This window comes from Filicampus tigris, chromosome 21 (assembly GCF_054856515.1).
Source record: "Filicampus tigris isolate MCC_2025a chromosome 21, RoL_Ftig_1.0, whole genome shotgun sequence".
Lineage (NCBI taxonomy): Eukaryota > Metazoa > Chordata > Actinopteri > Syngnathiformes > Syngnathidae > Filicampus > Filicampus tigris.
The window spans coordinates 2,799,850-2,819,246 of NC_141237.1; the positions used below are offsets into that span (position 1 = coordinate 2,799,850).

Genomic DNA, 19,397 nt, shown 5'->3' on the forward strand with positions numbered 1-19,397 from the left:
GTGGTCGCTCTCCGAGTGTGACCGCAAGTGTGTGTGTGCGGATGGGAAGCAGGTCCCTTCTGTGTATCACTCTTCTATTTATAGTGAGAACAAATCCCAGATATGAGAGGAATCCTGCCACCACTTGGAGGCAGGAGGGAAGGGAGAGGAGGTGGAGAGAGAGAGAGAAAGTGCGAGAAGAAAAGAGATGGGAAGTTAAGAGTCAACCCATGTGTGTGTAAAGTCAGCCTTCAGTCAATACAACTTTTGTGTCGTCAGCAGGTACGTCGCGTCTAGTTTGTGTTGTCTTGTCTGACATCAGTGGCGGGTCTTAGTGTTATTATTTCACGGATTGGAAATAAACATCCAAGTCATTTGGGAGGGGAAAAAAAAACACTTGACGGTTTTTATGAGGATGATTTGACGTCGGCTGCCAACCTCACTTGTACAGACTGTGTGTGTGTGTGTGTTACGTCAAGGGCAGCAGAGTGTGTGATGAGTGTGTATTGTTGTCGCACAAAACAGCACCGTGGAAACCCAGTCAGTGCGAGCCTTTCTGCTTCAGCCACCACCCCCCCCCTCCCAAAAAAGCCACAGCTTGATAAGATAAATAGGCCATGGAAACTTCTACGATTACATGCGAGCTGATGTGTGTGAGTAGCTTAATGCTAACAAACAATTCTGAAATCCATAGACCGGCTAAGGAAACTATCACACATGTAGCGGTACTGTCAAACCTTTAAACAACTCAAATTGTAGAGCAAAACACGATTATAGCATAAAAATAAAACTCAAAGGCTTGTGTTCTTTATCCTCTGCGAAGAACAACTAATATTACTGTAACTTACTGAGGAGTTTTGACCATCCGTATGTCTGTGGCGTGGACACCTGAAGGAGTTGCAAAATGTGCATTGAATTGAAACAAAAAAAAAGTAATTTATAAAGTGCAATAGAATATGTAATTCTAATGATATAAAAGTACTCTTACATGTACTCAACTTTATAATGCACAGCAAAGTGTAAGAATCATTTTTGATTAACACATGAATCGCATTAGCTTGTGCAGGTGTTCCTAATGTAAAGAAGGCTTTCCTGTCAACTACAAACAGCAAAAAAATAATAATAATAATAAATATGTGCATGCTGAATGACTGAGATGCAAAGAATGAACATTTGTTGAAAAACAGTATATGGACAAAAATTATTAGGGCAGCTACATGAAGCGATCCATTCAGAGTTGCTCGCCTTTTTGCAGCTGCAACAACTTTCATTCTTCTGGGAAGACTTTCTACTAGATTTTGGACACATGCATGTGCGTGTGTGTATGTGTGTGTGTTCTTTCAACCAAATTCATCCAAGAATGCCTTTTTTATTTGGCCCTTGCTTTGTGCTCTGGGAACGGATAAGGAAATTAGTGAAAGAGTTCCCACAAAGCTGAAAGCAAACAATTGTCCAAAATGTCTTTTTTTTTTTTGTTTTAAACTACAATTCGGAGCCAACTAAAGGCTGTGGTGTAATTTCCCATCGGAATATTGATTGTCTCAATATTTTGGTTCATATGCTGTATTCAGTTATGTCCAAATGAGTCCAAAGAATATCTTCCTAATACATTTTTGAATATATTATTTGTCAATGGTCTGTCAAGGAATGTCGCCAGGGAAGCCCAGTGGACTTGTGGTTAGCACTTGCTTCACCCGGGACACTAATACAACCGCTGAATACAGAAAACGATTGGATGGAAACATGAAATATGAATGAATATTTATAAATAATATTTGTTCATCTATATGTGCCCTGCAAGTGGCTGGTGATCGGTGTGTGTGTGTGTGTGTGTGTCCGACTTCTCTTGCCTAAAGTCTGCTGATACCCAGCTCTTACATTGTATGGTCGACCCATGCCCTCATCAATGATGCACGCTACAGTTCATCTATACCTGCCGCTCTGTGCGGGGGTCGCTAGGCAACTGAAATGCTATCCCGGGACGGAGAAAGCTTGTGGAAGCAAAGCACACACACATACACACTGTCACAAAGTCAGAGCTAAATGTCTGTATTCTGTCTCTGCAGCCTTCAGGTCAGAGGTGATTATGTCTAAACCGTCATCCAACGTCAAGGCCCTGCAGGTAAAAAAAAAAAAAAAAAAAAAAGCTTGCTGGAGTGTCTGTATGTACTTTAAAATGGGAATTGCAGCAAGGAAAAGATAAAGATTGTCATAACCTATTGTCTTTATGTGGGAAAACATTACACATGTACCAGGAAAATGAATTCTTAAATAAAAAAATAGTACATTTATACATACACATACACTTATTTATATATACATGTGTATATATGTAATCCTATATGTGTGTATACCGTACACAACTACGTATAGAAGAGTATGTACGCACTGGAACTCATCACTTGTTGCTAGGCAGATTTCATGCTTGTACTCAATCAATCAATCGATAAAAAATGATTTATCCTGGTCACCACGTTTGACCTCGTCACTTGTTGCGAGGCAGATTTCATGTTCACTCACTAAAGTTATATTGCTCTATCTATGGTCATACTCACTTTTGTGGCTATTTAAGGCAACTTGGGGCATAGGGCAGCCCTGCCCCTCACACAAAATCTAGGACAGGGGACATATGGCAGGCAAACAGCAGTATGAAAAATAAAAATGGGGTAAATTTCAAGCTTTTTTTTTCAGCACAGTGCCACCTTCTATATCATGTGAGGCCCTGAGCCGCCTGCCCTGACACCTTAACATGTTTTTTTGACGGCGGCTAGGCTAACATGCTAAAAGCAAAAAATAAAAAATAATACTCAACACAGTGGTTGTATTAAAAGAAAATAGTCAGTTTGTGTGCATTTAATTAAGTCTTTAATGGCGAAGGCAAGTACACATCCACGTCCAAACTGTACATGAGTTGCAAAGAGGCTTTCGGAGTTTTAGTGCAGCAGCGTTTCAGCGAGGCAGAGCGCGTATGGCGGCGTATTGTCTACTATGTGTTTGGATGGCGCATATTGTCACGTCACGTTGGACGTGTTTGGATGGCTGGTCGTGGCTTCTCGTCTCGCTCCGCCTGCTTGCTTGTGCTCGTTTGCTCGTCTAACCATGAGTCGGCATCCTTTTTGCCCTCCTTCCGTCGTTTTAGTCGTACGGAAGAACAGCGTCATAGTCGTAACACAGATAATAATGATAGCAATTTTAAAAAATAAGTTTGCAATTTATATCAATACTTGAACATGTTTTCAATACACAATTTGTTGACAACTTTAAAGGGGACATAGTGAACCCCCGTTATTTCAGTGATTGCCTTTATCACTTCAACGTAGTTAATTGGCATCAAGATGCGATTGCTTATATACAAATGGTTGTTGTTGGACTAATTTAAATAACAACCAACCCTCCACAACACACTAATTGGTGGATTGGTGATGAAGTGCTGCCTTCACAAGGGAAATAAAATCAATGCTGTCAGGGCAGCTCCTTCAAAAGAAGCTAATTTCAGTCAGACGATTGTGAAGTGTATTCTTTTGATGAAAGCATAATACATCTACTTTAAGCAGAAACAAAATGTTTAATTTAAAAAATACTTAACGGTTAGCTAAAAACAACACTTAATATGGTTAATTGTAGCTTTCACAATAGCACATTAAGACAAATTATAAAATCAATAAACATGTTGCTAATAGCAACCTTTAAGGCTCAATATCATTTTCCTTCACCATGGACACAAAGAGCCATTTTCTTGCCGTTTTTTTCTCTTTTTTTAACAAAATAGTCCAATTCATTGATTACATATATACCGTTTGTCTTTGGTTGCACCCGGCGGAATGTTAGGCGGTGATTGTTAACGGCACGTGGAATTCATTGAAGCAAACATGCTGCAGATGGACTCCTTCTCTCCGGAACGTTCTCCCATCCATCGCAAACTAGTAATACCAAAAATCCTCAGCCAACTCACATGCGCACACTTTACACAACGTTCACTGTGTACACACTCGTGTAAACGCATCTGAGCCAAAGTGGACACACTCATACACAAGCTCCTTGTAGAGGCAAGACTGGAGGATTGTGGGTCAAGGCGAGAGGTTTGTGGACACACACGTACACCCACACACACACACACACACCTCAGTTTCTTATTGGCTCGTTCTTGCTGTCCTCCAGGCTAATCTGAACATCCCGATGGGAGCTCTGCGTCCGGGGGCGGGACATCCTGTGAGGAGGAGAGAGGAGACGGGAGACACACACGAGGTAAGACAATGTGTTACACACACACACGTGACAAAAATATTAGCTCAGTTTATTCTCTGAACAATCCTAATTGGATCCTGCAAACATTCATTCAGATGCACAGTAATCTGATTACATTCCCCCCCCAGGCCCACTCTCCGTCGGAACAGCCGAGCGACGGCACGCACACGCCGCAGGAGGAAAAAAAGACTTTGCCCGGCGCCGTCAAACTGCCAGGGCCAGCCGTCAACCTCTCGGAGCTGAAGAACGTCAAGAGTGAATTACGATGGGTCACCAAGGAATAACACAACGGTGAGCACATTTCTGCAGGAACCTGTGCCAATGTGGTGGGAACAAAGACAGTTCACGGGAGCGTTTCGACCTCCCGTTTGAACATAATATTCATGTTTATGATGTACAGTTTGACTGTTGAATCTAAAACCCAGTTTGGTAGACATGGTCAAACAACCTCAGTAATGCAGTTTGAAATATCTTCACGTTTGTGTAAAAGAAAAGAAATTTCTGCTGTCCCAAAAAAAAAAAAAAAAAAAAAAAATGGAATGCTGTGACATTCTGTTCCACACGGAGGCAGTGTAGTCTGTTACACTTGCTTCATGTTGTGGGCAGGCCAGGCTGAGTCAGGTGCTAGTTATAGCTCATAAAAGTGTGTGTGTCACATTTAAGTGTGTGTTTTGACCCCTGCTGCAACTAAATAAGGTCATCCGAGTATAAGAAACGCAAGGTAACGTCATAAATACGTTATTCGGCATCAAAACTGAGCATTACCATCTTTGTAAAAATGTCGATATTTACTGGGTTTTTTTGTTGTTGTTGTCCTTCAAAACCGGCGTCCAGGTGGTGAGGAAGGACAACATCCACTTGCTGGTTACCACGGCGCCGCTACAAAACTACAATCACAACATCAACAAACTTTCAGTCGAGAGTCACCAGACAAAAATCTGCTTCGCCTGTTTACTTGCTGCAAAACAAAAACAAACAAACAAAAAAAAAACAGAGACGACGATGTGATGTGTTTCTATCGCTGAGACTTTGAGCGGGTTAGCCTAACTCGAGTTTTTGGGCCTTTCAGTCGATGAAGATGAACCACAAAGACACTTTATTCCGCCTTCCTTTGAAATGTAGTCAACGGTCGTCAACATTTAACCAGTTAAGTTCAAAGTGTTTTGTGTGATTTTTGTGTTGTCATCTGCAGGGGCAATCAATCATCTTGGTTCAATGGCAATACAAATGAAGTCATCGTATTTAACTGCCAGGAAATGAGCATGGGCCGGTATCAGTTTGTGACAGTATGATAACCCTGAGCAAAAATATTGCAGTATTGCAATTGAGTGTTGGAATTTTAATAATGGTTTTTATTTTGCTTTGATTCAGTTTGTTTTAATTAGTTTTTATAGAACGTTTGTTAGTTTTTAAAATGCTTTGAAAATGTTTTGTTTTGGTATTAGTTTTACTTTGTTTTAATATTTGGAGTATTTGTCAAGTGCAAGATGAAAAAAAATGTCACTAAGTATTGTGTAATAAAGTAAGGTAAACTACAATTTGTACCGAAGTACTACCAAAATAAATACATTTCAAATCAACCCTGAAAGCTCGTGTATATTTACTGACAAAGACGGATATGAAGGGCATTTTTGCTATTATTACACTTAAAGTCTTAATTCGTTTTATAAACGTAAGATGTACTTTCAGTTCATTTTATTTTTTCAAAAAGCAATTTCATTTTATTTTGTTAGCGAAAATATTTTTTCAATTTTAGTTGCGCTTTTTTTTTTTTGCTAGGTTCTTTGGGGAGGGGCTTGCAACACAAAGCACAAAAAACAACAACAACAACTAAACGGCAGCTCGTAACTTGAGAAACTCACAAGAGGGGGCGCTCACAAGTGAAGGTATCACTGTATTGTTCAATGGATGCCTCTTTGAACGATATCACTTTTAAGTAAGTTCTTGTTTTCCATCTCGTGGTATGTATATTTAACCGTGTTCAAAGAGTTGGCTTAAGCTCCTCCTAAACCTACAAATCCACCATGTTCAAGTACCATCAAAATGTACCTCTCTTATAGGCGCTCTATCCATCATCCCTTCACATGCCACACACACACACGCACACAAATAGAGAGAGAAGGAGCAATGCGGAGCAGCTGTATCTAAGTTTAGCCTCCATCAGGTCAGGGTGCAATGATAACATCCACACGGGACAATCTGGCTTTGTGTGGGAACGAAAGAAACGTGACGCAAAGAGGCGTGATGCTTATTTGGGTGTTCAAGTGTCATGAAAACACACACACACACCCTTAGACTGTGGGCATGAGCACGCGCGCACTCATCTCAGGGGGCGGCATGCATCTATTCAGAGATAATCATCATCAATCACAGCCAAATGGAAATGGCAGAGAAGGCTGCGGCGCTTGCAAGTGCGCCATGAAACAAAGTTGCTTGCATGCGGAGGACTGCGTTGCGTCGCGTTTCTCTCCGCATCGGACGGGCGGTAGCAAAAACACACAAACAGCTTACAGGAGCTCCCCATTAATCAAACGGCCGTAAACACGCTGAAACCCGATCAAGGGACTCTATCTCTGCACCAAAATAAGCGCACAAGCTTAGCATCCCTTGTCGAGCTCCTTGTCGTGACACTTGCGCCATCTAGGTCGAAAACCAGATATGTTTGATGCCTGACTGTTTTGAGCCAAGCGAGAGTCGAGGCCTCAGTTGTTTCTATTCCTGTCACCATGGCGATGAGAGCGCCTAAGTGCCTTGGCCACGGCGCCCTTGGACTCAGACGGGCAGCTGTATTTACCAATGAGTTCATCCATTGGGATGGACACTAAACCCTGCCAGGCTGCCTCTGCGCGTGTGTGTGGGCGTGTGTGTGTGGTATTTGGCCGATACTCCCACCCCGGGTGCAGACCAAAGGGCAACGGGCATAAAGTGAAGGATCACATTCGGAACATCACAAAGAAAGACAGGAGGTGGTTGGGAGGGTCTGTTTTAGAGGGGGTACTGCAGGATTTAGCATGTGTGTGTGTGTGTGCATGTGGTATGTGGGTGATACTCCCACCCCGGGCGTAGACCAAGGGGCAGCGGACAAAAAGCGAGAGATCAGATTCAGGACATCACAAATCAGACAGGAGGTTGTTGGGAGGGTCTGTTTTTGAGGCGGTGCTCAGTTGACTTTTCTGTGACTTTTTGGCATGCGTGTTACGGCCAACAGGGGAGAATAACAACACGCTCGGATTGATCGTGACCTTTTGGAGGATGGATAGCTACTCCATCCTTTACAGCTCGTCCCACAGGACGGAGCTGCTCGCCCGCTTCCAGCGTCTGCGCTCGTCCGGGAGGATGTGCGACGTGGTGCTTGAGACGGAAGGCGCCTCCTTCCCGTGTCATCGGGCCCTCCTGGCCAGCTCCAGTGATTATTTTTGGGCTCTCTTCGGGGAGGCTACGGCAGAGAGATTAGCGCGCAGCATCAGGCTCCCGGCGCTAACACCTGTAGGCTTAGATGTCATCTTAGACTTCCTGTACTCCGGTTGGCTCAGGGTGTCCATGAGCACGCTTTCTGATGTTTTGGAGGCGGCAAGGTACCTGCAAGTGGACACGGCCGTTTCCATATGCGAACGGTACATCACGGATGAGCTCAGCACCGAGAACTGCTGCTGCTATGCTAACTTAGCGGAGCACCACGCGCTTACTGATGCGTTGGAAGCAGCCAACTACACTATCGCCACAGAGATGGCCACTCTACTGCAAGAAAGACGGGACGATCTCCTGGGCTTGAACGTCCAGTCGCTTATGGCGGTGCTGGATGCCGAAGAAATTCCAGCGGTGAAGGAGGTGGAGCTGGTGAAGCTGGCGCTGGATTGGTTGGGGGAGAACGGGCCCCTCCCACTGCTGCAATCCAACCAGCTGCTAAGACGCTTGCGTTTTGGATTGATCGCTCCCGCCGATCTTGCACACCTTAGCCACGCCAGCAAAGCAATGGGCACACCTTTGATAAGGAGCCAGGTGACGAAGGCACTGGAGTACCACAGAACTGGCTCGGCAAGGCCAGTCAGGCAGAACAAACAGTCAACGCTCAGGGCGGCCAATCGCGTGCTACTTGTCGGCGGTAGCTCGAGTCCAGATCGTCCGGAGCAGCAGGTGTTGTCGTTCAATCCGAAAACCAGGACGTTTGCATTCCTTGCTTCCTGCCTGCCACTGAGACTAAAGAACCATTGCGTGAGCTCCTTAGGTGGCTTCCTCTTCGTAGTGGGTGGGGAGGTGGTGAGCGAGGTGGACGGGAAACCAGTCGCCGCGGAGACCTCCAACCAGGTGTGGAGGTACGACCCCCGCTTTGACTGTTGGCAGCAGGTGGAGTCCATGCTGCAGAGGAGGACGAAGTTCACCTGCTGCGCCACCGAAAACTCAATCTACGCCATCGGGGGGCAACACACACCCACCGATGCAAACACACCTGCCACGTTGGCTTCCGTGGAGTTTTACGACCTCGAGGCGGGAGCTTGGAGGCGGGGTCCGGCCATGCCCGGACCGCTCCACGGTCACGCTTGCGCCACGCTCGAGCAGAAAGTTTATGTGTCGGGTGGTCTCTCGGAAAACAGCAGTGTCGACCTGATCCCGGGCCAGAGCCAAAGCAGAAAGGAAGTTCTGTGCTGGGACGGCGTGAGTAGACTCTGGAAGAAAGTGGCACCCATGTCCATCGGCAGGTTCGGGCATCGCCTGGCAAGTGTCCACGGTTACATTTACGCCCTCCTCGGGATGTACGAGCCCTATTGTGATATCGAGCGCTACGACCCAGGAGCGGACCACTGGACGCGCCTTAGGCCGCTGGTAACTGCTTCGTTCAGCTACGGAATGGCGGCGATGCCAAGCGGGAGCATCCTGGTGTTTGGTGGCACGAAGTGGAGCAACGGGCAGGAGGTGGTGCTGAAGAGCGTGCTGGAGTACGAACCCAAGAAAGACCACTGGAGGGAGATCTGTCAGCTTCCAAGACCCCTCACGGGAACTGAGTGCACGTTCCTACCGATGCCTGACTAAAGCACACAACAGTTGGGCCTGTCATATCTTACGCACATTTTTTATGCTAATATTAGGAGCTAGCTAGTTGAACTAAGCTCCAGTTGGTTTGTAGTCTCAGTCCTGAGTGAAGATACCGTAGCTGGGCATAAACGTTAGCCTGATTTTGAGTTGGCTAAAGCAGGGCATACAGGCAGACTGACAATTGAGCAGAATTAGACAATGTCATCCCCTTTAATTTTAAGTCAGCAAATGCCAGATGTGTCTAAAGATTACCCTGCGCGATTATCCTCTGACGCGGGGTGTGGTAAGAGAGATTTTTCCTTCCAGATGTGCTCGGAAGACAACCTGATCAGTATCTACGGAGGCAAATTCTTATGTGTGGTCAACAACAAGTTGGGTCACAGTCTTCTTGATTGTGACGTGAAACAGAACGATAGCTAATTGGGAAGCGACCTGAAGCTTGCGCTATTGCCAGACACAAGTAGCCTGGCAACTGGGTGTGTTGAGCATTGGTATAATGCGTCTCACAAGTCTTCCACTTCAATGTAGGTACCAGATAAGGTAAATCCATTTCTGAATTGGTGAAGTTAACAAGTACACAGCAGTTCCAATTTACAAAGAGACTTAGGAAGACCCTACTTGGCGAGTTCATATGAATATATGCGTTCGTCATATTGAGAAACGGCCCAAGTGTTTGCCTCACTTCTTCTACTAATATTACTACTACTACTTCTACTACTCTTTCTTCTTTGTATTGCCCAGCAGTATGGTTGGTTGGTATGGTTGTACACAGCAAAAGTCACAAAATCTCGGCCAAGTTCATATTTTCAGACGAGGTTTAGTATGCCGTCACAATTTCTGCCAAAAACGATCTTAAAGATTTGACTTACAACTGGATTACCCATATGGAAAGTCCACAGATATTTTTTTCCTCAGTGGACAAACAGCTAGAAATGTGCACTCCCGCCATCCACAGGACTGGGGTGGAACAGCACAGACCCAAATGGACAGGCTTGACTTTCCATCGCAGGCAGTTTAATTTTGCAGTGTGAGTGAGAACTTGAAATCCAATTTATCGAAAATCGCACAGTGTATCCCCGGCTTAAGATGAGCCAAGAGGCAGCAGAGCTATTACAGGACAAGGTGAGGACATTTAGCAGAAAGTAGACGTCAACGGCGGAGAAAGGTCAGTGGGGTGGACGGGGGAAACGCCGGCTGAATTTGAAAGTGAAGGGAAGGAAGAAAACTAAGATGCCAGTGGCATCTCCGGGCATTTAGAGGCGATTATTGATTAAACTTCAGCATACAATTAATGTCTTTTGGACTTTTAGTGTCAGTACGACCTCTGCCAGCTCGAACATGCAGTGTGGTTGAAAAAAAAAAGAAAAAAGGTTCTACAGGATTTAAAAAGCTTGTTTTCAATTGCCCTCAAAGCACTAAACTCACCAACTTTCCGCAATAATGATTCAAATAAACAATTGCAAATGTGAATTGTCCTCATTCTTTTTACCTTGCATAAAAATAAACAAAATACGTGGTCATCCAAACGACCGAACTTTATTGATCCACCCGTGTCTTCCAACAGAACACGTACATAAATATATATATATTTTTTATCATAATCATAATAATTTATAACTTCAACATAAAATAATCTTGAGACTTCTAAAAAAAAAAAAAAAAAAAAAGGAAATGGATCGAGTACATCAGCCAAGACACTCTATAAAGTGACTGCATGGAGTGCTTTTGAACACAAAACAATATCATAATAATATCATAAATATTGTTTGTATTTACAGCAAGGACATGCTACTACTCACTACAAGCATTGGCGGCATGAAGTCCGAGCTTAGCTTTGCATTCTCCCTGTCACTCTCCATTCGTTGATGCGTAACTTTGTGCTTGTGTGCACCATTCAAACCCGAGAGTCAGAACATTAGGAACACCTGAGATTCAACATACAAGAGCTGCATCATGTATAAATACAGATCATAGCCAGAGAAATGGATGTTGCGCCGTAGTGGGCGACGGCAAACTCCAACCACATGAATAACCACATGAGTGTTCAATTATCAGATTAGTTCTGACATTAGATCTCTAAGGATTGCGTGGGTGTGCCTAATGTTCTGGCAGGTGAGAGTACGATTTGATTTTTGATGACATAACATTGAGTCTATTTGTGAATATATTTCTACAAAGAATGGCTGAGATGTTCATCCAGGAAAAAAAAAAAAATCTGTCCTTTGCATTCTTTTCATATTCAATTGGCAAGCTCCAAATGACTTCTCATCTTGCGCCTAAACGATGACGTTCAAGTCCGTCAAGCGGCCACTCCTCTGCTGGATGACCTCACTTTTGTGTTTGTGTGTGTATGTGCGTGCGCGCCCGCATCAAACGTGTGTCTCAATATAGGAGTGTGTGTGGGAGAGCGATGGCGTCAAGGGGGGGCCGGGCTCAGGCTCTGCCTCGGGCTCGGGTTGGGCCTCGGCCTCGATCTCGGCCTCGTCGGCCTCGTTTGGCGTCTGCGAGAAGTGCTCGTGATAAGCTCGCTTCCACTCCTGGAACTCTGCGGACGACAGCTGGGGGCGGGCCAAGAGCCTGTCAATCAGCGCTAGCTCCCCCTCTCTGTCCTACGCACAAACACAGGAGGGGAGCGGAGACACTTTATTCCTGTTTTTAGGGGTGGGCGGGCTCTGACAAATGCGCTCCACGTTAAAAAACGCAGACACATGGAAAGCAAGACAGACACAAAGTTTGGGGACGTCTGATGTTCCTAAGGTTTGGGATCAAGAATCGTGTTCCTTTTGAACAACAACAAACACTTGATCAGTGTAGTACGCCAATGATTCGGGAGCTAGGCGGGGTGAAGATTCTCGACTTTCAAGCGAAAGATGAACAACACCTCAACTCGATGATAAAATGTAAGAATAGCCACTTTGAGGCTTGGCGGATGCTGGTTGTCAACATGGTGCTGGGGGCCGTTTGGGCTTGGCAATGTTTCCATTGCATGCGCCATATCCATGGATCATTTGACAAAAACAGATTGCAATTGGCCCAGCATTACGTGCAGTTGCCCACTTGCGGAAAACAAGGCAGCCACCCTTTAAAATGAAAAAAATGTATTTTATGTCAACTTCAAGGGATTATTCTGTCGTGGCAAGAACTATACATTGTGAATTGAATTTCTCATCTGCAGGATTACGCATAAACTACAAATGGGATTTCCTGGGTGTAGCATGAGCCATTACATTTTGGGACAGCAGCAGCTGAACGTCTTTTTTTTCGAATGTATGAATTGCGCAAACTCGCATGCACTCGGATCATGCGGAGTTTTACTGCAGTTTTACCTCTTCGCCTTCCGCTGTTTCCACAGCAACTGAAGCATAAATGCTCCATTGTCAACAGTTCACAATTCTGACCTGATCCACAACAACACGTCCATTTTGGAGACAACCAACAACCCTTTGGTCGGCTTTAACATGGCAAATCATACATTGACCTCCCCAAACTCAGAGTACGGTGGCACCTTGACTTACGAGTCTAATTTGTTCTGTGGCCATGCTCACATCTCAAACCGCTGTACATCAAGGGACCACTGTCTTCCCTTTAAGCTGAGATGTCAAACAGGGGACAAACATGGAAGCCCCGCCTCCCCGACAAAGATCAGCCACAGATCCCGAAGCCACGAGCACAACAAGCAAAGCTCCTGCAACCCAGACAGCGAGCGTCCCTAGCCGGGGGACGCAAATGCATCAACAGCACACTCAAACATGAGCACAAGTTGGAGCAGGAGACACACCGAGACGCCAGCGTTGCTCAAGATAACCAGACGGGACATTTGACAGAGCGTGTTCATTACACACTGTTAAATGCACAGACAGCTTGGCCAGCTGGCCAGTCGAAACGGTCGCGTAGGAAAAGGACACCGGCCAAACGAATCACTTGAAATTCCCATTTAGGGATGCAAATGAAGTGCCTTGAAGAATATATATAGCAGCGATATAATATCTTCGCGTGCATAAAATGCAAATGTCATTTATTTGCACTCCCAATTTTACGGCCACTTTTTCTAAACAGGAAAACAGTGACTTCTTGTTGAGTCATCATTGCGGCGAGCGATTTCAATGTTTTTGCAGATTTGTTTTCATTGTTCACAGTTCACAACGTGGGTTGATTACGATACAGACCATTTCTGGGAGTCAATTAAAATGATGAAAAAAGCACAATCAATGCCACAAATGATGATGAGATTTTTTTTTTTTTCTGTATTCCAATTTTGCTCTCAGTTGATCTAAAACGGGTGGGCAAACTTTTGTTTCAATTTTTGGTTTGTTCAAGGGACAAGTCATTCAAGTATTCACCTTAAGTTAAAATGTGTATGTAATTTGTGTAAAATTATTTTAATAACAAAATCATGATTAGCATTTTTAAATTGTATTATTCATATGTCATTTAATTGTAACCAACCACTTTTTTGATAACAATAAATCAATTAACTAATGACTTAATGAGGAATGAATACAAATAAATAGGAAAACCTGAATAAATATATTTCAATTAACAGATTTAAGGCGAAACTAACAAACAATTACATGACTGTTGATTTTTTTTTTTATATAAATAAATTTTAAACATGAAGGACCCTTCTTGAGTTTAAGTCAAGCATCCTATAATACTTGTTGTACTAAATTAGCCTTTTTACACCCAAAATTGGTTCATTAAAATGTATTCATTTATTATTTTTTAAAATTCATTGATGATTTTATTGCCAGATTCAAAAAGAGAGAGGGCAATATGTGTCCCACTCTTGACCTAAAATGTGATTGTTTTTATCCGGTATATGCGGCTTAATCTGAGGTCAAAAATGGCCGCGCGTTGTTACTGATGCAGGCGGTGTGCTGCGGCGCGCGCACCAACCTTCAGCGTGGAGCTCAAGATGCGGAGGCGGTGCAGCCGCTCGTTGAGCTGCGGGTCGGCGCTCCGCCGCAAGAAGGACTGCCTGAACTCGGACTGGCCTTTGGCCTCGGACTCTCGGCCGAGCGGACACACGCCACCTTGCTCGCACGCGCGGAAAAGGTCGCCCAGGGACGCCCCCTCGCTGCCACCTTGGGGCACAAAAAACTTGTTGGTTTTTTTCTGTCACCAAAAAAAAAAACATTTTATGGATTTGTTCCCCCCTCACTGTTGTGTGTGTGCTGCTCCTCCCTGGTGGGCGGCGCCAGCAGCGTGTGTAGGTTGCTGTCGCGTGGCAGCGTGAAGCTGCGAGGTTTCCCTCCTTGGGTTGCCATAGGAATCAGCCTCTGCATCGCCACGGGCAACGGTACATTTCTCGGAGCCGGAAGCGTGTAGACGGCCCCGGCCGACATGGGCGTCGGGCTGGCCGGGTTCGGCTCGGCGAAGACGGCGTCCTCTGGAAGAAGGACAGCAGACACAAGTTTCAAGGGGATATTTGGCATACTATGTTTCTTTTAAGAAGCTACGAATGCGTACGTGAAAATATAAACAATTTCGTGTTACCGAGTGGTCCCGTCTGTAGGTAGTGCAGTCCGGCTTCCGTCAGCGGCGTCTCAATCAAGTCCTGCCAGGAACGGCGATGAGACGAGGACGATCGGCCGGGGGAGCCCGTCTCGCTGCTGCCCCCTGCGGGACTGGAGCGGTACTGTGGGGGACGGTCACGCCAAGTGTCAGTTTGCGTGCCGGGCTGGGCGATATTTTAACTCAATAAATCTGGACAGCAGCAGAGCTAAAACTGGAAACGTTTCCCTGAAGGCGCTGACGCAACAGAGGCAGTTGAATTCGAATCACAAGATATAAAAGTTATCATGACGCGTGTGCAATGAGCATAATTATTGCAAATTAGGCCAAATGCATTCAAGTGTCACACTGTGTAAAATCGGTCCCACTTCAGCCGAAAAGCAATTCAGATATGTTAAATGAAGGACTTTACCTCAACAGGCTCACATCGGTAAGCCACGTCGCTGCTGTTGCTGCCACCCGGCCTCCTGCCGCTGTGCACGGTGCCGCCCCCAAGAGGGCCGGGGTGATATTGCGGCTCGGCAGCCGCAGTGGAGGGCTCGCCACAAAGGAAGTCCTCCTGGGACGAGCGGGAACGCGACGTCTCGGTGGAAGACAGTCGCGTCGTTCGGCCTTCCAAATAAGCGCTCATCTAGACGGCAAAGCACTACTTATGTCTTTGTGCTCTACATTGAGATACAGGTAGAATTCATTCCGTAAGTGGAATTCTTATAATAGAGATGCCATTCATCCGTTTCACTCTCCCAAAAAGAAACAACAACAACATTGCGATGGACAACGATTGAGTGTAAACATCTCGGCTCATCTAAGCTCCTCGCAGAGGAAAAAGAACATATAACTGTGACAACTGCGATATTGAATGTTTATCTGATTTTTGTATATCGCAGACTTTCACCTATTGGGTTGATCTGGAAGGCATCCCCCGCAATAATTAATGGGTGTTCACCTTATATGGACTTTAAAAATAAACAGCCATTCATGGTTGCTTAATGTGACTGAAGCAATTCCAACAGGGCAAATTTAGCCCAAGCCTGTGGCTGAAGGTTAAATGAGCCAACTTTGAAATGTGAACGTGAGTTGCCGAAGAGCAGCCCGGCATGTCTTGGCCGACTCGGCGGGTGGCGTGTGTGGTCCAGCGGAGCGCGCGTGACTCACCGACGGGGGCCGCGGGTAGGTATCATATGGAGGCGGGGGGCTGTCCTGTTTGGGGCTGGAGGTGGCGTCATCCTCGTGCTCGCTCTCGCTCCAGTAATCTGCGGGAAAGCCCACGCACATTAGCTCGGATGGAGCACATCTCACTTTTACTGGAGGTGGACAACTGCGAATTTCAGGTCACGATTCTTCTGGATTTCAAGCCGGGAATTGTTACGATAGAGGAAAACGCATAGAAGATGTGTTGTAATTGCCATCATTTCTAACACCGTTGAAAATAGGGAATTTGTTTGTATCATATGGCAGTGAATCAAATATATATTCTGCCGTTTAATCCCAGGTGTCGGTCAAACATGAGAAGTGAAGGGATACACTTGTTGTGTTGTGTTGTGTTGCCCCTCCTGCCATCTTGTGGCTCCTCTGTTAATTGAAATGATCACTTTTGGGATGAACGATTTAGTCGTTATTTTTCATTTAAATAATAGAATTGATTAATTTATTGGCATCTTTTGTCTGTGCTTGTAAGGAAAAAAATGCATGTTAGATATATTGAAGATTTTAATTGCATTCTCTCATTATGACTGCGTTAGTGTAGATCAGGTGTGGACAAGTTAAATGCTGGATCAAGTTCATTTCTTCACACAAATCAACTTACTCAACATTTTACTATTACTGAGCTATGTTTGCCCTGCATATCATTCCTAAGCCGCAAAACAAAACAAAAAAACTTATTAGGACTACTCATATTATAGTACAAGAGCAGTATACGACCTGGTGTAAGCACAACTAAGACATTCTGCCATCTAGTGGTGACTGGTGATATTACACCTTAAAGCTCCAGTCAACTCTTGCGTAGTCACATATTTTTTCCCTCCAATATTTAATTTTTTTTTCCTGTTTATTCCAAGATTTTTTTCTCCTGATTCAGATTTTTATTTTCGTGAATCAAGGGGCCTTTCAGAGTCACTTGCCAATCGCCAGTACCCCATCCCTGCTTTCGATTAGCGACACACAAATTCAGGTTATGCTTCCACCATAACCCAAGGATCGTGTACCAAGGTGGGAACGGCATCCCTTTCTTAATAGAGGCTCACCCTGCTCTTGGCGAATCCGCTCCCGCTCTGCGTAGCCCGCAGCGGCCATGTTGAGTCGACTCAGCCATCTGAGGGTCCAAAAGATCAAAGCGTTCAGGTTGAACACACAAACATAAACAGAAAATGACATCCAGAACATTTGTTTGTAGACGGCGGGGTACTTGGGGGTAGAAAAATCGAAATAGTTTAAGTTTGTTTGGTTTTTTTCCTCTGTGGTTTTGCCTTGGCCAAACGACACGAACGTGTGCGCAATGGATGAAGACGCAACTGGAGTCAGATTTGACCTGTTCATGTCATCCACACCATCTGCCGCGAAGAAGAAGCTCTTGACCTTGGGATGGCAAGCTTTGAATGCACTGGAAAGCACAAATATGCACAGTGACACACACACACACACACACACGCATTCGGGTACGGTCTCTCTTTTCATTGTTCACTTACTACTTCTTTCGGCATTCACTGGCGCGGTCGATTTTAAACTCTGGGAGACTGACAAAGCCCTCTGCTTTCTCATCCTGCACACAAAAGATGACTCGTAATTGACACACACCAAATTCCATCTTAAAAAGGTTTTTTTTTTTGTTTTTCTTCACGGCACAGTTCTAAACTTGCCGCAGTATTTTCAGAGCAAATCCCCAGTGTCCCATTTGAGCACAACGTTTGACTACCGTGCCTCGGAGCGCTTTTCAGCCATTAGGCTGCAGTCGAAGCCCCAAAGTGGCAATAGCGCAGTATTACCTCTTCGTTGATGTACCAGTACAGGCAGTTGTCCTTCAGAACGAACCAGTACTTCTTCCATTTATGAGAAAAGTAACCCTTGGCGTCTCTCTTGCGCCACAACCAGCCCTCGCAGTCGCCTCGGCCAAGTGCCTTGCAGGAAACGCGGCGGCGGCTCAGGCCGGCTAAATTTCGGCCTGCGACAGCATGGGAAAAAAAAAAAAATTGAGCTTGAGAGCATTATACATGATCTGTGATGGGAAGTAAAAATTGGCTTGAAGTGGAAATCAACCCAAATATATTTTTTCAAGAGTATGTTCTCAGCAGGCCCGCTAGTTTGAACACGGCATTCTGATTAATATTGCGTTTGAGGAGTAGGAGTTAAGTAGCAAAATTCACCCGTTTTCAGCCATCTGAGGGGGCGGCCATTTTGTCACTTCTGTCGACTGAAAATAACGTCACATGTGCTCAGGGCTCAGGTAACGACCAATCAGGGCTCAGCTTCAGAAAACAGGTCAGCTGCGATTGGTCGTTAGCTGAGCAGTTGTGATGTCATTTTCAGGCGACAGAAGTGACAAAATGGCCGCCGCCAGACATGGCTAAAAAGGGGTGGATTAACTCCTATTCCACAAATGCAATATTCATCAGAATGCCTTGTTTCACCTAGTAGACGTGCATAGAACATATTCTTGAAAATAATGTGTTTGGGTTGACTTCCACTAAGTACAAATACTGTGTGTCACTTTACTGATGACTGCCTTTCAAGGTCTGCACTTTTACCACTATTTTTTTTGTGTGTTTCTACTTGAGGACAAAATGTGAGTACTTTTAACCCCTCTGCATTTGATGCATATCATCTGGCTGGTTTTGTCACATTTTTAACACTAGAGAACAGAAACGTCCTTGTTAAAAGGTACAAATACACGCTGGCAGCAGTTCATTTCCTGGGTTTGACAAAACCGCTGCACTGCGTGTTTCATATATCAAAGGAAAAAAAAAAAGGCTTTTCTGTCGCTGTAAGACTTGGGAAGCATTTTTCACAGCGGGCTCCTCATTACAGCCTGCAGGGGCCGGAGAGCCTATATTGCATTTACTTCAGTGCAAAGAGCAGATCACAATATTGCTGAAAATAAGCAAAAATAACTTGTAATGAGTTTATACAGCATCAAGTAGACTCAGGGGCCACACAACGGTAGCTGCACAAGCCACTGGAATGCTGCACAGGAGACACAACATCTTAAGAGAGACGATAATGCGTAGTTTTAAGTATTATTTTATGATTGTCATCTTTTTTAATGCATGTTACGTGCACCAGCTTGCGACCACAGAAAAGAGAGCGTGAATAACATTTCGTTGCCTACTTTCGACTTTGCATGATCGTGTTCATTTGAAAGCTTTGGTCCCATCTTTGTAAACAAACGCAGCCTCTGCCGAAATATGCAGATGGAGCTTTGGAGCAGATGGCGAAGCGAACCAAAAGGCCGGCGGGAGCAGGGGAGGAAAAAAAAAAAAAACAACAACAACAAAAAAAACATGTTTATTGGGAAAAGGGACAGTAAAAATTATACGTTTTATTTACGTGAGGCTCTTCAAAATACTCTAACATGCGTTGCGTGACACATAAGGTGTAATCTTTGAGTCAGAGTATTTCTGTATATTGTTGAT

The 19,397-nt window shown here is 44.8% G+C and overlaps 3 protein-coding genes across 5 annotated transcripts in view; 2 read left to right on the forward strand and 1 right to left on the reverse strand.

Annotated features, from left to right (window-relative positions):
* The first annotated feature begins 94 nt into the window (after nucleotides 1–94).
* Nucleotides 95–5,804, forward strand: smpx (small muscle protein X-linked). Its single transcript, XM_086020786.1, has 5 exons — nucleotides 95–261; nucleotides 2,046–2,101; nucleotides 4,138–4,224; nucleotides 4,353–4,515; nucleotides 5,059–5,804. Exons 2-4 carry the CDS (start codon nucleotides 2,066–2,068, stop codon nucleotides 4,506–4,508), a joined length of 279 nt encoding a protein of 92 aa, XP_085876912.1. The 5' UTR covers nucleotides 95–261; nucleotides 2,046–2,065; the 3' UTR covers nucleotides 4,509–4,515; nucleotides 5,059–5,804.
* Nucleotides 3,525–19,397, reverse strand: part of cnksr2a (connector enhancer of kinase suppressor of Ras 2a) — a 30,556-nt gene continuing 14,683 nt past the window's right edge. Inside the window, exons 16-26 of one of the 3 annotated variants that reach the window (XM_086020784.1) lie at nucleotides 17,754–17,929; nucleotides 17,457–17,530; nucleotides 17,300–17,371; nucleotides 17,016–17,083; nucleotides 15,925–16,022; nucleotides 15,182–15,400; nucleotides 14,752–14,893; nucleotides 14,417–14,644; nucleotides 14,152–14,339; nucleotides 4,101–4,186; nucleotides 3,525–3,899 (exon numbers count right to left, since the gene is read on the reverse strand). In XM_086020784.1, the coding sequence (XP_085876910.1) occupies nucleotides 4,139–4,186; nucleotides 14,152–14,339; nucleotides 14,417–14,644; nucleotides 14,752–14,893; nucleotides 15,182–15,400; nucleotides 15,925–16,022; nucleotides 17,016–17,083; nucleotides 17,300–17,371; nucleotides 17,457–17,530; nucleotides 17,754–17,929 (1,313 nt within the window). In that variant the 3' untranslated portion in view covers nucleotides 3,525–3,899; nucleotides 4,101–4,138. Of the gene's footprint in view, nucleotides 4,187–10,772; nucleotides 11,865–14,151; nucleotides 14,340–14,416; nucleotides 14,645–14,751; nucleotides 14,894–15,181; nucleotides 15,401–15,924; nucleotides 16,023–17,015; nucleotides 17,084–17,299; nucleotides 17,372–17,456; nucleotides 17,531–17,753; nucleotides 17,930–19,397 lie in introns of those variants that run through there. The other 2 variants (XM_086020783.1, XM_086020782.1) reach the window with 2 other exon arrangements.
* On the forward strand, nucleotides 7,477–9,367 carry klhl34 (kelch-like family member 34). The gene has a single exon (XM_086020785.1). The coding sequence runs from the start codon at nucleotides 7,477–7,479 to the stop codon at nucleotides 9,250–9,252; it is 1,776 nt and encodes a 591-aa protein (XP_085876911.1). The 3' UTR covers nucleotides 9,253–9,367.